The sequence below is a fragment of the Gorilla gorilla genome, chromosome 22, assembly GCF_029281585.2.
Source record: "Gorilla gorilla gorilla isolate KB3781 chromosome 22, NHGRI_mGorGor1-v2.1_pri, whole genome shotgun sequence".
In the NCBI taxonomy this organism is placed as follows: Eukaryota; Metazoa; Chordata; class Mammalia; order Primates; family Hominidae; genus Gorilla; species Gorilla gorilla.
The window spans coordinates 48,025,499-48,041,310 of record NC_073246.2 but is presented as its reverse complement, the minus strand read 5'-3'; the positions used below and the strand labels follow the sequence as shown (position 1 = coordinate 48,041,310).

Sequence of the window (15,812 nt, the reverse complement as noted above, 5' to 3'; positions counted from 1 at the left end):
GAGACCCGCACGGTGGCACCTTTGGGGGACACCACGGACCCCGAGAAAACCTTTCAGCACAAAACAGCTCCATCCAAACCTGCGCCGGAGACACGCCAGACTCCAGTAGGGCTTCCAGTGCCGCAGGCCCCATCACCAGGAAGACCCCAGCCACCCATCAAGAGCCCGCCTGAGAAAGCTTGCGGTGGCAAACCCTCCCTCAGCCTTTCTGGGATGAGTCCTCTACACCCAGAATTGTCTTCCCCTGAGCAGACCTGGGCTCTGCAACGTCTCTGCCTTTCCTTTCCACTGAGTGGAGCTCAGGTTACGCTGTGGCCCCTATGCAGCTCTTATCGGTGAGTGGGCCCCGCCCTGACTGCCTTCAGCTGCGTCCGGTTTGTTTCTCCAGCCCCCTCTGGTCCCCACGCAACTGAGAACTCCACAGGCCTGGTGCAGGCCCAGGGTGGCTGGGCTTTGGGGTGGACAGGGCTGTCTGGAGAAAGCCAGGGCCAGGCCACACAGCCAGTGGTGTCCACCCAGTGCCCGGGAGGGCCGAGGAGGATGCCTGGCCGTGTGGGCTGGTGAAAGCCGATTTAACACTGTCCCTGCTGTATCTCCTGGAGCCACAAGGTCGAGTTCACTTTGAAACTGGAAACAGCTGGAAAGGAGGATGAGCTCTGAGTGTCAGGGACGAGGTGTCAGGGAGGGGAGGGGTTCTGCCAGGGCTGCTCCCACTCACTGTCAGGTCCTGGAGGCCTCAGAAGAGGCCAGAGCTTCAAGGGCCTCCGTGTCCTCCCTGGCTGCTTTCCCTGTGGTCCTCTGGTGGCCTGAGTGACCCACTCCCAGGAGGGAGAACGGGCTGACCCCATGTCACCGTCTTGGGAGGAGCCACCATGGGACCCTACGAGGCCCACGTCACCCTGAGGCCAGAACCAGAGAGAGCACGAGAAAAGAAAAGTGCAGGCTGATGTGGCCGATAAGCGCAAACCCTCAGGCAGGGATCAGCGAATCAGGGCCCACGTGCATAAACAGGGCCACACACCACAGCCAGGTGGGTTTATCCCAGGCACGCAGGGCTGGCTCAACATTGGAAATTCAGTGACACTCAACGGGCTAGCTAACTCCCAACTACAATGATAGGCTAAAGAGGAAAGGTCACGTGACATCCACAGACGCAGAGAAAGGACCTGACAAGACGCAGCACCCACCCACTCACGATAGAACCTGGAGTGGAGGGGAAGCCACAGCGGCCACTCACACTGGACCCCGGAGTGGAGGGGAAGGCCTCCATCTGATAGAGAGCAAAGCACCCAGGGTGACCATCGCCATGTCGCCCATGATGGGGTCCCGAGACTTCGCTGCCTTGTCACGAACGAGGGGCTGGGTGGAGGAGCCAAGGTCTGGTTCCTGCCCTCAGGGTCCAGCTGCCCCTGGTGCTGATGCGGCCCTGGTGGACCCTGGGGGAGGACGCCTGCACCTCGGCGGCAGAAGCACAGCCCACTGTTGTGGGGCCAGAGGCTGCCCGCCTCCTGAAAGGCAGCCAGACCCAGGTGCAACCCCTAGGTTCTCTGTCGGAGCACGTGTGGGGAACCTCGGCTCCGAGTCCACGGCTCCTCCCCTGGGGCAGCCTCAGGGCCTGTGAATGTGCTCAGTGGCCCAGCTCACCCACCGGGAGCTCCCCATGGAACGCCCGAATGCACACCGTGACCCGGGTGCTGAGGAAGCGCTGACTTCGTACCACAGACCCCGAGGTTTCCTCCCTGTGGTCCTCCAGGACGGACCCTCCCACCCTGTCTTCATGGCGTCCCCACCCTGACACTCCTCGAGGGGACGGCTCACTGAGGGGGACTCAGCTCCTAACGCCCCCGGGGACCTCCTGTGGGCCCAGGTACGGTGCAGCAGTGCACCATGGGGGCAGCACCACGTCCAGCAGAGCCTGGACGGCACCCCCAGCCCTGGGCACCCCCAGCTCCAGCTTCACACCCACGTGGGCCACATCCGGGTCATGGTCTCCCCCACTCCCAGAGATGAGAGCCACAGCCGCAGCTCCGAGGCAGGCCAGGGTTGGAGCAAGACCTGCTGGTGGGTGTCGGTGCTTCCGCCCCAGGATGGTTTCACTCACTGAATCCAGGGCTTCCTCCGCGTGGCACATGCACGGCCGGCCCATGGTGGGCCTTCAAGACCAGCAGTCACACGCCGAGCACAGCGCCAGGCTAGCAGCACCCGGACCATGACCTCGTGATGCTGTTCCTGCGTTCCCGGGAGCCTGCCTTCCCCGAGCCCCTCCTCCCCTGTGCTGCCATCCTGGGGCCATCTCACTAAGGAGCAGCCTCCGCAGTGGCTCCGCTGCCCCCCGGGTCCCTGCACGGCCCCTCCCCCAGCCCAGCCCTCGAGGAGGAAGGACACCAGGGCTGCTTTGCTAGTCTGGGGTGGTGGCTCAGGGTGCCCTGCATTACCTGTTTGGCAGGGAAGGTCTGGGCACACGATCTGAGGGTCTGGAAGAGAGGAGAGAGGCCGGGCCAGGGTCAGTCCCTAGGGAACCCTCAGCGGCCGTTCACTGATCTGCCTAGACAGGCTCAGGGTGCAGCTGGCCTCCGCCCTGCAGCCCCGAGAGGGCCCGACCCCTTCCTACCCACAGCCCAATATCCTGGGCTGCACATTCGTCCCTCAGGTGAGGGGTGTCCCTGGGGCTCACGCTAGACAGCGGCTGGGGCCTGCTGCTCCTCGGCCGACTGCCCCGCGCCCACACGCTCACCGGGGCAGAGGACGTCCTCCATGTCATCGATGAACTTCTCGGCGACCAGGTCGGAGAACAGCGTCATGTTGCGCACCTGCTGCGGCTTGTCGCAGGCGATGGAGTAGAGGTTCTCGCTCTCGTGCTTCTCGTGGAACATGTCCCCGATGCCGATGGCCGTCACTGTGACGTCGCGGTCACACAGGGCCCGCAGGTTGAGGTCGTCGTCCCGAGGGTCGTGGCGCCCGTCCGTGATGACCACCGCAAACACGCGTGTCTTCTGGCGCCGGCTCTCCTTGATGAGGCGGTCGTAGGCAAACTTGAGGGCCGAGGGTGTCCAGGTGCCGCCCGCAATCCACTCGAGGTTCTTGACAGCCTCCTTGAAGCTCGACAGGGAGTCGATACGTTCGTCGTCCAGCTGGATGGCCTCAAAGGTGCCCTCGTGGCTGTACTGCACCACTCCCACACGCGTCCCTGCAAGCCGCACGCGTGAGGGCGTCGCCAGAGGCCTCGGGGTCTGGGGCATCCCCAGCCATGCAGAGGCCCTCGTTGGAGGGACGCGTCTGGACTTCTCCCATCTCATCGCCTCCCACGCCCCGCCCGGCCCCCCTGCAACGCTGCGCCCACCCCTGCCCCGCTGACCTGTCTCGGACTTGGGGTCCTTAGCGATGGCACCCAGCCTGTTGACCACGTTGATGACGAAGTTCTTCTCCAGCGTGAAGTTGGTGTACCCGATGCTCTCGGAGCTGTCGATGACGAAGACCACGTCCAGGGCGCCACAGCGCTTCTCGCAGTCTGGGGGGGTGGCAGGGTCATCGGGGGGTACCGCGGAGACCTCAGACCCTAGGGCCAGGTGCACATGCGGGACCCAGCCCTCCCTCCCTCCGCCCGGTGCGTGGGCCCCGACCCTGCCGTGGGCAGTGCCTCACCGCAGCACCCGCAGGTCTCCCTCACGTAGGTCATGACGTCACACTCCTGCAATGCACACGGCAGGCAGGGCAGTCCCCCCGGGGCCCCAGAAGAGTTTCCACAGCAAGGTCCTGGCCTGGGGGCCCCGGGACATTCCAGCCCACGTGTGGAGGCAGCCATGCAGGGAGGCTGGCGGGTCCTGTCCCTGCCAACCTCGCTGCCACCCTCCTCCCCCGACCAAGCTTGCTCTCTGACCTTGCCAGCTGACCTTCCCCCACCCCTGCTGCTCTTGGTGTCTAGTTTTGGCAGGAGAAGGACACTGGTTCTGCCCCATGTGACACCTACCGTGAGGCCGGGGTCTCCAGGGGGGCCGGGCTCACCCTGGGGAAGGAAGGATGAGGCTGAGACTCTGGGTCCAAGGCTGGGTGGCTGAGTCTCTCCCAGGCCACTGCCCGCTGACACGTGGGTCCACCGTGGGCAGAACCACGAGGCTTGGGTGTGCATTGGCCTGGCAGGTCGGGGGGAGGGCATGGGGACTGGCCAGCCACCTACCTCGGGTCCTGGGACTCCTCTTGGCCCCCGAGGGCCTGGCTCACCAGGGGGACCAGGATCCGCCTGAGAGGGAACAAGGACAGGTGGGCTTCAGTGGCCACAGGGACAGTCCCTGCACACAGCAGGGCCCCCCGTGCTGTCCCCAACCACGGGTCCTCCCTTGGGGGGGCCTGATAGGTGCAAGGAGTAAGACAAGGCTGTGCCTCCTCCTTCCCTATGCTGGCACCAGAGCTGGAAAGGCCGCGAGTGGCCACTGTCAGAGCCTGGCCCACCAGAGGGGTAGGGGCCTGGCAGAGCTGGGTGTCCCAGAAATGACAGCCAAAACAGCTCATTCCAATCCATGGCTATTCCACCCCATTATCATGTACCCACCAACTCCACGCCCACCCAGCCACCCACCCACTAACCCATCCATCCGTCCACCCAGTCACCCATCCACCCACCCACTAACCTATCCATCCATCCTCTGTCCACCCACCCATCTATCCATCCTCCCACCCACTCATCCATCCATCCGCCCACCTGTCCGTCCGTCCATCAATCCATCCACTCATTCACCTAACCATCCATCCATCCACCCACTCACTCACATACCCATCTATCCACTCATCCACCCATCACCCACCCAACCACCAGCCGTCCATCCTCTGTCCATCGACTGACTCACCCATCCATCCATCTACCCATTTATCCATCCATCTGCCAACCCACTAACTCATTCATCCATCCATCCTCTATGCACCCACCCACCCATCCCCCCACCCATCCCCCCACGCACCTGCTCACCCATACATCTACTCATTCATCCATGTATCCACCCACCCACCCACCCACCCATCCTCTATCCGCCCACTCTTCTATTCACTCATCCACTCATCCATCCACTTGCCCGTCCATCCATCGTTATCCATCCCTTGTTTTGTGCTCACTCAGTTCCAGACCAACTTGCAGCCCTGGTTAAACCCTTGGCCAGGCTAGGGGATTTGGAGGCACAGAGCACCTTCTGGGGGATAACTGTGGGGAGGACGCTGGGGTGGGGATGCTGGGAGGGGTTGCTGTGGGGGATGCTGTGTGTGGGACATTGGGGAGGGGACCTCTGGGGAATGCTGTGTGTAGGAACTCTGAGGAGGATGCCATGTGGAGGCATCTTTGGGGGGAGGGGACTCTGGAGGGGATGCTATGTTGGGGTCGCTGGGGAGGGGACCCTGGTGGGGGATGCTGGGAGGGGACTCGGGGGGGATGTGGAGGGGTCACTAGGGAGGGGACCCTTGTGGGGGATGCTGTGGGGGGGATGTTGGGGGGGTCACTGGGGAGGGGACCCTTTGGGGGATGCCGTGTGGGGGGATGCTGGAGAGGGGACCCTGGGGGATGCTGGAAGTGAGGCTGGGTGGAGGGAGGGGGCCCCTGAGCCAGCCGTCCCCTTTAGGAAGGTGGGGGTGGTGCTCCTGGCTGGGGCCAAGCTGCCTGGCATTCTCCTGTACTCTTAGATGCCACGCTCAGCCTCAGGGCCCCTCCCTGCCTCTGCCCAGCTGCTGTGGCTTTGGGATGGCGACACTCACAGGCTCTCCTTTCTCTCCTTTCCTCCCAGGTTCTCCTTTCAAGCCAAAGTCGCCTCGGCCTCCCTGTGACAGGGAACACATGTTAGCCTAGGACAGAGGAGCTGTCTCTACCCGGGACACCAGTGAGATGTTTATGTGGAAAAATCGATCTGGCATTTTGGGGTCCTTTAAACGGGAGCATCTATGTGGTTTTTTTTGGCAAAGCCTGAACTTTGGTTGGAAAGGGACCAGCCAGTGGCTGACAGCTCCCCCAGAGCTCAGCATAGGTGACATGGCTGGGCCTTGGGGAGCCAGGACCATCCCAAGACAGGGATGGTCCTGTTAGTGACGGTGGGCATTGTGTTCCCAGCAATAGTGGATGGGCGTGCAGACCCCCACCCTGGGTGGGCACAGGTGGCCAGGACCCACACATACCTCGGGGCCGCGTGGGCCGGGCTCGCCTTTTTCTCCCTGCGAAGCAAACAGAAGCCAGGGTGACTCAGCCTCAGATCCCAGTGCTCCTTCCTCCCTCTGGGCAGCTTTCTGCAGCCCCGTTTCCCTCCCTCGCTCATTCACACTCTGGGTGAGGCCACTGTGCTGCATTCTGAGCTGCGCTCTTTTCCTGACGCTGGGCTGGACCTGTCCTTCACTGAGTCACCCAAAGCCTTCCCACCACTCTGTCTGACGCTGGGCTGGACCTGTCCTTCACTGAGTCACCCAAAGCCTTCCCACCACTCTGTCTGACGCTGGGCTGGACCTGTCCTTCACTGAGTCACCCAAAGCCTTCCCACCACTCTGTCTGATGCTGGGCTGGACCTGTCCTTCACTGAGTCACCCAAAGCCTTCCCACCACTCTGTCCCGCAGGGGGGACCTCACACTTTCTTCTGCACAGAGGAGGCCTTGAGGGAACTACTAGGAATCTTCAGGGCCTTTGGGACAATGTCCACCCACTCCTGGGAGCTGCCATCCCAGGCTGTGACTCACGGGTGCTCCTCGGGGTCCTGGGTAGCTGAATCCAGGCCTGCCGGGGTCTCCCTGGAGGAGGACGTTGAGTCAGTCAGCATGGTCATAGGACGGGGTGGGGCTGGGGGGCTGTGCTCAACAGGGCGCAAGGTGCACACTGGGGTGGAAGTGGGCTGGGGGTGCCGTCGAGTTCTGGCTGTGAGCAGAGGCCTGGCAGGGCCAACCTCGCCCCGTCCACCTCCAGTGGGGGCTGGACATGCCTAGAGACCCAGGAGCCTGCCCACACGCGGGGAGTATCCTGCTCAGCCCACGTAGCTGCCCTCAGGCCCTGCCTCAGGAAGGATGTGCCACCCACACCCAAGGGTCACTGCTGCAGAGGAGAGCCAGGGGGCTTCCTGGACCCCGGAGGCATCCCCTCACTCCAGAGCTGAGAACAGGAGGCACAGGCCCGTCCTGAGGCATGTCTGCCGGCAACAGGGTGCCCCAGGCCGGCCCCCTGTCCTGCTCCTCAGGCAGCTGCCCTGAACCCCTAACACATCCTGCTGGGGGAGGGGCACGTACCTTGGGGCCTGGCTGTCCTGAGTCTCCACGGGGTCCTGCATCACCGGGGTCTCCCCGAGATCCCTGAGGGCAGGAGAGAAATCCAGAAGTCAGCACAGGCAGGGACTGGCCATGCCCAGGGGTCACCTGACATGCCCCGTCCAGCCCTGACCACCAGGCCACATGGCCCCAGCTCCTCCTGCTGCCTGTGGGGGCCGTGGACCCCTGTCTTGAGGGTCCCAGCTCCTCCTTTCCCTGTGGCCCATCCAGGCCCTCAGGCCCACCGCCTTGCCCCTGACTCCCCAACCTGGGTCCTTCAGGGCAGGATCGGGGGCTGGTGGGTATGAGGTACTCGGGATCTAGGGGAGCAGGTCCTGGCTTCCGAGGCCAGGCTGTGCTGCCTGGGTTTGCTGTGGGGACAGTGGCTGGCTCCAGGCTGTCCCCACATGGATAGGGAGACCCGCCCGTGGGGTCAGAGGGCACAGGGGCCCCACCTCCAGCCGTGGGGTCAGAGGGCACCGGGGTCCCACCTCCAGCCGTGGGGTCAGAAGGCACAGGCCTCCCGCACTGACACTGACCTGCTTTCCGGGCTCCCCAAGAGCTCCCTGGGGGCCTCTGGGTCCAGGCAAGCCTCGGTCTCCCTGGAAGAAAGGGGAGGAGTTTGGGGTTTTCTTGACTGACAGCGGCACCCTGGAGTCCCCAGTATCAATCCTGTGGACACTGCAGGGCCTCGGGCGTAAGACGGGTCTGGCCCCGGCCCCTATGACCCTCCCGGAGGCTGTGACTCCACTTGACCTTCAGCCCTGAGCACACTGAGTGGAGTAGGCCGGGTTCTGGGTGTAGCCCCTGCCTAAGCACCCCTACCTTGAGTTGCAGCCCTCACCTGGGTCCCCTACTTTGGGGTGCAGCCCCTGCCTGGGCCCCGTTTACCTTGGGGTACAGGTTGCCCTTACTTTGAAGTGCAGCCCTTGCCTGGGTCCCCTACCTTGGGGTGTAGTCCCTTGGCCACCCTACCTTGGGGTGCAGCCACCCTTGGTCCCCCTTACCTTGGGGTGAAGCCCTTGCCTGGGTCCCCTACCTTGGGGTATAGTCCCCTGGCTCCCCTACCTTGAGGTACAGCCCTCACCTGGGCCCCCCTTACCTTGGGGTGCAGTCCTGGCCACCCTACCTTGGGGTACAGCCCTTCTCATCCCCCTTACCATGGGGTACAGCCCCCCTCGGATCCCCTACCTTGGGGTGCGGCCCACCCTGCTCCCCTACCTTGGCTCCTTTGTTGCCAACCTCTCCAGCCAGGCCACGGGGCCCCTCAGGGCCAGGGTCCCCCTGTGGGAAGGGAAGGGAGGCCCCATGGGTCTCAGCTGAGGCCTCCAGCCTGGGTCCCACGTGAGAGGCGGGTGTGGCCGGGGGTTGGGGAAGGGGGCCTGGGAGGAAGGCCCTCGTCTGTCCAGGGGGACATGCAACAGTCGCCCGTTTCACCCATAGCTCCTTCCCGGTGCCTGTAGCTGCCGCTCTGAGCACGGGGTCTCTCGGTCCCCCTGAGGCCACCCACACGTGGGTAGGACCTTGTCCACTTCCCGGGAGGAAGCCCCTTCACCCGATGTCGAGGGGAGCTGGTGGCCGGGGTTTTACCACACAGCCCTTCAGCATCACCCCTGAGGTCACGTGGGTAAGCAATGCCTCAGTGGGCCGGGGGTGTGAGTGGTGCCTCAGTGGGGGCCGGGGGTGAGCGGTGCCTCAGTGGGGGCCGGGGGGTGTGAGTGGTTCCTCAGTGGTGGCCGGGGGTGAGCAGTGCCTGCACAGCTGTGCGGGGTGTGCCTGGGTGGGTCGTGGAGCTTCCTCAGCAGAGAATGGGGTGTGGGGATATCAGGGCTGCGTTCCCAGACTCTGCAGAGAGTGAACTCTGGAGAGTGAGGCCCTGGAGTTCTGTTGTTCTCTGGGAGGAATGGGGTTGGGGCCCTCATCAGCAGGGCCCATGGGCACCACAGTGAGACCCCGTGGTGCCTCCACACGAGGACTCACCTTCTCCCCCTTGGCGCCATCGCTGCCTGGGCTGCCCTTGGTGCCGGGGTCTCCCCTGCGCCCCTGCAGAGAACAGGCGTGTGGGTGAGGGAGGGGGCTGAGTTCAAGCCCAGAGCCCCTGGAGGGTGGGGGCTGTGCCGGGGCCGATGCTCCTTCTCTACAGGAGGGCTCTGGCTTTGGCACCTGGGACCTCGATCCCCGGGCTCCTTCCCAACAGCGTCAGCCTGCGCTGGTGGCTCTGTTGCCAGCCCTCGTCCCTTTGCTGCGTCGGTCCCGCCCATGCCGAGGATTTAGGAATGATCTGGGGAGGCTCCAGGGGAGTTGGATGTCTGGTGAGTGGCGTTTTAGGTGATGGGCTGGGGCCCGGTGGGGACCTGGTGCCGTCCAGTCACTGTGGTCACTCCCAGGCAGGCCCCATGCTCAGACAGAGTCCCCTTGGAGTGGTCAGCACTGGGACGGGCCCTGCTCAGCCCTCACAGGATGCCCTGGGCAGCTGGTGCTGGGTTTAGGGAACACCATGGAGGACCTGCCTGGGCTTTCTCTCTAAGTCCAGCTCTGGGGGGTCCCGTGGGGTGGTCCGGGTCCACTTCTTGGGAGGATGGGGGCCTGGCTGTGCCTTGCCAGCAGGGGGTCCTGCCTACAGCCCAGGTGCCCTTCCCCCATGGTCCTCCTCAAGCTGCAAGGAGGATGCCCGGAGCAGGACCCTGAGGCAGGGGCGGGAGGGACTCACCGGCTCGCCTTTGGGTCCTCGGGGCCCAGGCCCGCCCTTGGCTCCTTTCACACCAGGACCTCCTGGGGCTCCATTGTTGCCTTGATACCCCTGAGGAAGGAGAGGACAGCACAGTCACCCAGAGGCAGGGGCCCTGAGGCATGGTCACGCCTGTGTGGTGTGGAGCCCCTACTGTCTTCCAGCGGAATCCGCTTGCCAGGCACGTGGGGGCCCTGCAGGGTCCCCTGGAACTTGTTCAGCCTCGTGAGGAGGGCACAGGTCAGAGGGGCTGGTGGCTCAGGGCACATGGCCTGTTCTTCCTGTCCCTCCCCGTGTCCCCAGAGCCCAATGGGGTGCCATGGTGACAGCAGACACGGTGGCCAGCGTGACTGTTCATCTGGGCCATAGGCATGAGTGTGGCCAGCTCAGCTGCAGGCGAAGAGGCAGAAGGGCTCACCTTGCTTCCCTTGGCCCCGATTTCTCCCGGGGGCCCTCTGCGTCCTGGGCGGCCAGGGTCCCCCTGGAAGGGTTTGCAGAATCAGCCTCACGTCTTTTGGCAGGGGAAGGGGGGTGCAGGATGCCCACTGGGGGGGCAGGACTCATGGTTGGGCTTGGGACTGCACCTCCCTGATGTCCACAGGGCACCTGGGATGCCAGATGCTGGCTGGGGGCTGCTGGAACCTCCGTGCCAGCTGAGGGCAGAGTGTGTGTCACGGGCAGGACGCCCGTGCATCTGCACAGAGGACTCAGCCAGACTTGGGCTCAGGCTGAGGGAAGGTGGACAGAAAGTGGGAAGCCCTAAGTCCAAGCTCCCAGAGAAAAGCCCTTGGGGATCCTGGGGCCGCCAGGGACGGGGCGACACTGCAGGCGGCCCAGGAGGGCAGAGCCCCTGTGGCACCAACGTTCCCATGGGGAGCTCCAGGAGGTGTGGGTGGGGCTCCCTGGGGCTCCACCTGGGAGGAGGTGGATTTGTTGCTGAGGCCTCGGTGAGCAGCGGTGGGGCTGCCCAAGCCCTGGTTAGAAGCTGACGAAGCAATGGGCAGGGCACCCTCCACCACATCCCACGGCCATTGGCTCCTCACTGACCAGTGTTTCCAGAAAGGCCCTCTCTGCTCAGCTTCTCAGCTGGGGCTGCCTCCAGGAGGCCCCTGGAAGCTGGTGACCCCGCCTGCCCCGGCCGGCCTGTACCTTGACAAGGCCACTTACCTTGCCGCCTTGGTCTCCTCGCTCCCCTGGACTCCCTGCTTCCCCCGGGTAACCGTCGGGGCCCTGAGAGAGGAGTGAGAGGTGGAGCTCGGCACACAGCGGGTGAGGTTCTCCCCATGAGCCAGGGCCCAAGTGCTCCATTGTCCCAGCCCGGGAGGCACCTCCCACCCTCGCTGTGAGGCCCCAGGCTCAGTGACCGAGAGGCCAGGCCTGGATCTGCTGCTCAGGGAAATGGAGCTGTCCAGTGACACCAAAGTTTGGGATGCATCAGGTCTCCAGGTCACGGGGATCCGCCAGGAGCTCCCAGGGGGAATTCCTCACATGACTCCAACCTGGCAGAACGCTGGGCTGGGGCTGCTGGGCTGCCGGGAGAACCCACGCTCCCACTGCAGCAGCAACTACCCTCCCACCCGGTCAGGCACCCACACCCCCTGGGCCGAGGCTGAAGGAGGGGTGCAAACGGCCCTTACCCGGTTTCCAGGGTCTCCCTTGCAGCCAGGAGGTCCGATGCGCCCCAGCTTGCCCTGAAGGAGAAGGGGGCAGGAGGAGTCTCAGGGCCGGGTTCTGGGGTCCATGTGTGCCAGCGACCAAGACACGGCCCGCCCGGTTCTGCCCCGCAGGGCTGCAGCGCTCTCCTCCTGGCACACGGGTGCCCACATGAGGCCACGGCTGCTGTGGAGCTGTCTCCGGGGAGGCAGAGTGGCTGTTGTGCAGGAACAGGCCATCCCTGGCTGCTCCTCAGCCCAGGCTGCCTCCCAGAGGCCCTGAGGGCAGAGCTCCCTGGGCACAGAGGATGTTCCCACGGGGAGCCATGGAAGGAGTGGGTGGAGCTGTCCTGTGGTTTGACCTGGGAGGGGGTAGGCTTGTTGCTGGCCTCTGTGTGCAGCTGTGGAGCTGCCCCAAGCCGGGATGTGCAGCCCTGAATTAGACGCAGGCTGGTGAAGCCCCGGGTGGGGCAGTGGGATGTGGCAGGAGCTGAAGTTCATGTGTGTGTGTGTGTGTATGCGTGTGTACACACGTGTAAGCTGACAGATCAGGCTGGATCTGGGGGCTCTGCAGAGGCTGGGATGCCTCTGTGAGACCAGTCCAGCTGCGAGCCCGAGGCTCCCTCTACCTTCTGTCCATCGGTCCCGTTCTTGCCAGCCAGGCCAGGGGCCCCCTGAAGAGAGAAGGAAGAGGGGACTCCATTAGCCCCGGTCCTTCTGCCCTGAGCAGCAGAAAGGAGGGGCTCTGCCTACCCAGCCAGCCTACCTTGCGACCGTCGGCTCCAAATTCACCCTGTGTAGGAGGAAAGCCGGTGCAGTGAGCTCGGTGCCTCAAGGCATCATGGGCACTGCTGCCTCTGGGGGGCAAAGCCCTTGGGCCAAACTCGAGGCCACAGGACCCCCCCAGGAGCCCCCAAAGCCACCACTGAGAAAAGACCAGGCCGGTGCCCCAGGAGCAGTGACAGGCTGCGGCGGACGCCAAGAGGTGGGTCTGGGCCGAGGCTGGCGCAGGTCTGAGGTCTGTCAGGGCAAGAGCCTCACCTTCTCTCCTTTGAAGCCAGGAACGCCCTGGGGGCAGGAGGAGAGAGGGGCATTAGTGAGGAGCTCTGCAGAGACACAGGCAGGGAAGGGCCAGCCCTGCAGGCTGAGGGGAGTGCTCGGTGGGCCGCTGGCATCTGGTGTTCTCGACTAACAGTCTGCGGAGGAGGCTGAGCCCTGGGTCGGGCTGGAGGCTGGGTTTTGGGACGGCCATCAAGTTATCGAGGTGCTTCTGTTCCTTGGTAACTGGGGGGTGGGTCGTAGAGGCTGAGGCCGAGGCTGGGCTGGGGGGAGCCTGCCTGGCAGTGCTGGGGCCTCAGGGTGGAGCCACGCCCCTGGCCGAGGTCACTCACCTTGGGTCCTGGAAATCCAATGGGGCCTTCGATGCCCGGGTCTCCCTGTGAAGGACAAAGCAGCAGTGTGAGCCCAGCCCTGGGGCACTGGGCTGCAGGCGGGGCAGGCGTGGGGCAAGGACACTCACCTGTCTTCCCTTCTGGCCAGGCTCTCCCGGCTCACCCATGTTGCCCTTGGCACCCTAAAAGCAGACAACAGAGAAAAGAGTAAATCGAGGCAGGGTAGGGTGGGCAGTAGGCAGCTGGGGACCCTGCCACAGCTCCTCTGAGAGGTGACACAGCAGAGGTTACTGATTCCCCTGCCCAAGTGGAGAAGTCTTGGTGTCAGCTGCTCCCCAAGGGGCCAGCCTCTGTCAGACAAGGGTTTGCTTTGACCCATTTCTCCCAGCTCTGAGGGAAGCTTCCCACAAAGCCATCTGCAAAATGGAGGCAGAAGAGCCCCCTGGGGTGGGGGTGCCTGGCCCGTGGGGGTCCCTTCTGCACCCCGTAGCTGTGACTGTGGCCAACACTGGGCTCTGATTCTCCAGCGATGCCTGGGTCACCGTCACTACAAAGATTAAGTCCTTTATCTAAGTAACTTTAGACAGATCAGGACTTCAGAACACCACATAAAGGTTACACTCTCTTGGAATTAAAATTTTAACCTATGATACAGAACTTTATTAAATAAATTCATCTATTTATTGATATGCTCCCAATTTAAGTGCAAAGAGGAGCAGAGGAAAGGGGAAGAATTAAGAGGTCAAAAGGAAGAAAAGGGAGGAAACTCAGGGCAGGGGATGAGGTGGGCAGAGGCTTCTGGAACATCACAGCTGTGCCCTGTCCTGGGCTCCGCTTGGCACCTTGCCACCCCTCAAACTCTAACCACAGTGACCCCTGTGGCAGCTTCCAGTGGCCCCCCAACAGAACAGGTCACTGCACTGCTGTGTGCAACCAAGGCTGCCCCAAGTGGCAAATTCATTCCCAGCTGTGGTAGGGTAGGCATTGCCACCAGGACTGGAGAAGCCAGGGAGGGAGATGGCAGGATTTCACCTGCAGCCTCGAGATGTCTCATCCTGGAGAAAGTAAATCCAGATACCTACTGGTCTAGATAGCTGTTATCCAAATTTAGAAAAACACGAAGCTACGTAGCAGTAACATCCTCTATGATGGTCAATTCCTTATTTCATCTCCTTAGAAGCTACTTTCTCCTCCTATGCTTTTCTTTATAATTTTTGACAGATGTGAATTGTTGGAGTTTCACATACTCTATTAGTGAGTTTTGGAAGGACTTTATTTTATGCACCTCTGTTAGGAAAATGCAGGGGACGTTCAAACCAGAAAATGCAGGGGACATTCAAACCAGGCTCCCTAAAACTGCTTATTTAGTAAGCCACAAAAAAGTTTCCTTCATATTAATGAGCAATCATATTATTAACTGTAGTGCATCTCACATTTTATTTACTTACTTGAATATGCTTGCTTACCAAAGTATTTTAATGGCATATCTTAATAATTTTTTACAAGCTTCTGCTTTTCTCAATATACTATTTAAAAGGAATTAGACATATAGAATTTTAGTTTCTCCAGGGACAGAAGTGTTGAGACAATTTGAGGTACAGCTGGCCTTAAATGTGGATTTCTTTTTTTTTTTTTTTTTTTTTTGAGACGGAGTCTTACTCTGTTGCCCAGGCTGGAGTGCAGTGGCGTGATCTTGGCTCACTGCAACCTCCGCTTCCCAGGTTCAAGTGATTCTCCTGCCTCAGCCTCCCGAGTAGCTGGGACTACAGGCGCATGCCACTACGCCCGGCTAATTTTTGTATTTTTAGTAGAGACAGGATTTCACCATGTTAGCCAGGATGGTCTCGATCTCCTGACGTTGTGATCCACCCGCATCAGCCTCCCAAAGTGCTGGGATTACAGGTATGAGCCACCACGCCCGGCCAAATGTGGATTTCAAAACAAATCAGGGGCTTCCCAGTAGTGCAGACCCTGCGGGCAATCTGGGTATCTTACCTTCTGTCCACGGTAGCCCTTGGGGCCAGAGGGCCCAGGGATTTCCAGGCAGCTCACCTTGTAGCACTGAAACGAGGAAGCAGAGACAGAAGGTTGCATGGGTGGGACATTCCTCAGGTGGCAGGGCAGGGTCTCAGAACGTGTAGCCCACGACTCTCAGCAGGGGCCAAGGAGATGCTGAAATGCCCTGAGAATCTGGGTGGGGGTGAGGGAGCAGACATGGGGTGCTGTGAGGCTCTGCCCCCATCAGGGACAAGCCAAAGAGTTTGGCTCTCGGTCAGGTGTTCTAGGCAAGTTTTAAAAAACCAAGCCTGGCTTAAGCCATGACAGAAAATAGAAGGGAAGAAAGGCTGGGTGCAGCTCACGCCTGGAATCCCAACATTGTGGTAGGCCGAGGCGGGGAGGACTGCTTGAGGCCAGGAGTTAGAGACCAGGCTGGGCAACATAGTGAGATCCCGTCTCTACAAAAAAAAATACGAAAGCGATCCTCCCACCTCAGCCTCCCAAGTAGCTGGAACTACATGCGCACACCAGGTATGGTGGCAGGTGTCTGTAGTCCCAGCTACTTGGGAGGCTGAGATGGGAAGATGGCTTGAGCCTCAGAGTTCAAGGCTGCAGTGAGCCGTGATCGTACCACTGCACTCCAGCCTAGGTGACAGAGAAAGACCCTGTCTCTAAAAAAACAAATATAAAAGAATAAATTTTACAAAAGGATGGAAGAGCAAGGGGCATTGGTGAGGGAGGCACCATTTGTACACAGCAATGAAACCACTGTTAGTGAGCAGTGATTC

At 61.8% G+C, this 15,812-nt stretch overlaps 1 protein-coding gene across 6 annotated transcripts in view; it reads right to left on the bottom strand.

The window, feature by feature from the left end:
* COL6A2 (collagen type VI alpha 2 chain) overlaps positions 1 to 15,812 on the bottom strand; it is a 35,377-nt gene that overhangs the window by 3,859 nt on the left and 15,706 nt on the right. For all 6 annotated transcript variants that reach the window (XM_055373791.2, XM_063702553.1, XM_055373792.2 and 3 more), the window contains exons 5-27: positions 15,022 to 15,087; positions 13,155 to 13,208; positions 13,027 to 13,071; positions 12,677 to 12,703; positions 12,402 to 12,428; positions 12,265 to 12,309; positions 11,621 to 11,674; positions 11,151 to 11,213; positions 10,402 to 10,464; positions 9,966 to 10,055; positions 9,236 to 9,298; positions 8,477 to 8,539; positions 7,795 to 7,857; positions 7,238 to 7,300; positions 6,698 to 6,748; positions 6,148 to 6,183; positions 5,734 to 5,796; positions 4,175 to 4,237; positions 3,968 to 4,003; positions 3,643 to 3,688; positions 3,356 to 3,508; positions 2,735 to 3,187; positions 2,436 to 2,474 (exon numbers count right to left, since the gene is read on the bottom strand). In XM_055373791.2, the coding sequence (XP_055229766.1) occupies positions 2,436 to 2,474; positions 2,735 to 3,187; positions 3,356 to 3,508; positions 3,643 to 3,688; positions 3,968 to 4,003; positions 4,175 to 4,237; positions 5,734 to 5,796; positions 6,148 to 6,183; positions 6,698 to 6,748; positions 7,238 to 7,300; positions 7,795 to 7,857; positions 8,477 to 8,539; positions 9,236 to 9,298; positions 9,966 to 10,055; positions 10,402 to 10,464; positions 11,151 to 11,213; positions 11,621 to 11,674; positions 12,265 to 12,309; positions 12,402 to 12,428; positions 12,677 to 12,703; positions 13,027 to 13,071; positions 13,155 to 13,208; positions 15,022 to 15,087 (1,726 nt within the window). The remainder of the gene's footprint in view (positions 1 to 2,435; positions 2,475 to 2,734; positions 3,188 to 3,355; positions 3,509 to 3,642; positions 3,689 to 3,967; positions 4,004 to 4,174; positions 4,238 to 5,733; positions 5,797 to 6,147; positions 6,184 to 6,697; positions 6,749 to 7,237; positions 7,301 to 7,794; positions 7,858 to 8,476; positions 8,540 to 9,235; positions 9,299 to 9,965; positions 10,056 to 10,401; positions 10,465 to 11,150; positions 11,214 to 11,620; positions 11,675 to 12,264; positions 12,310 to 12,401; positions 12,429 to 12,676; positions 12,704 to 13,026; positions 13,072 to 13,154; positions 13,209 to 15,021; positions 15,088 to 15,812) is intronic.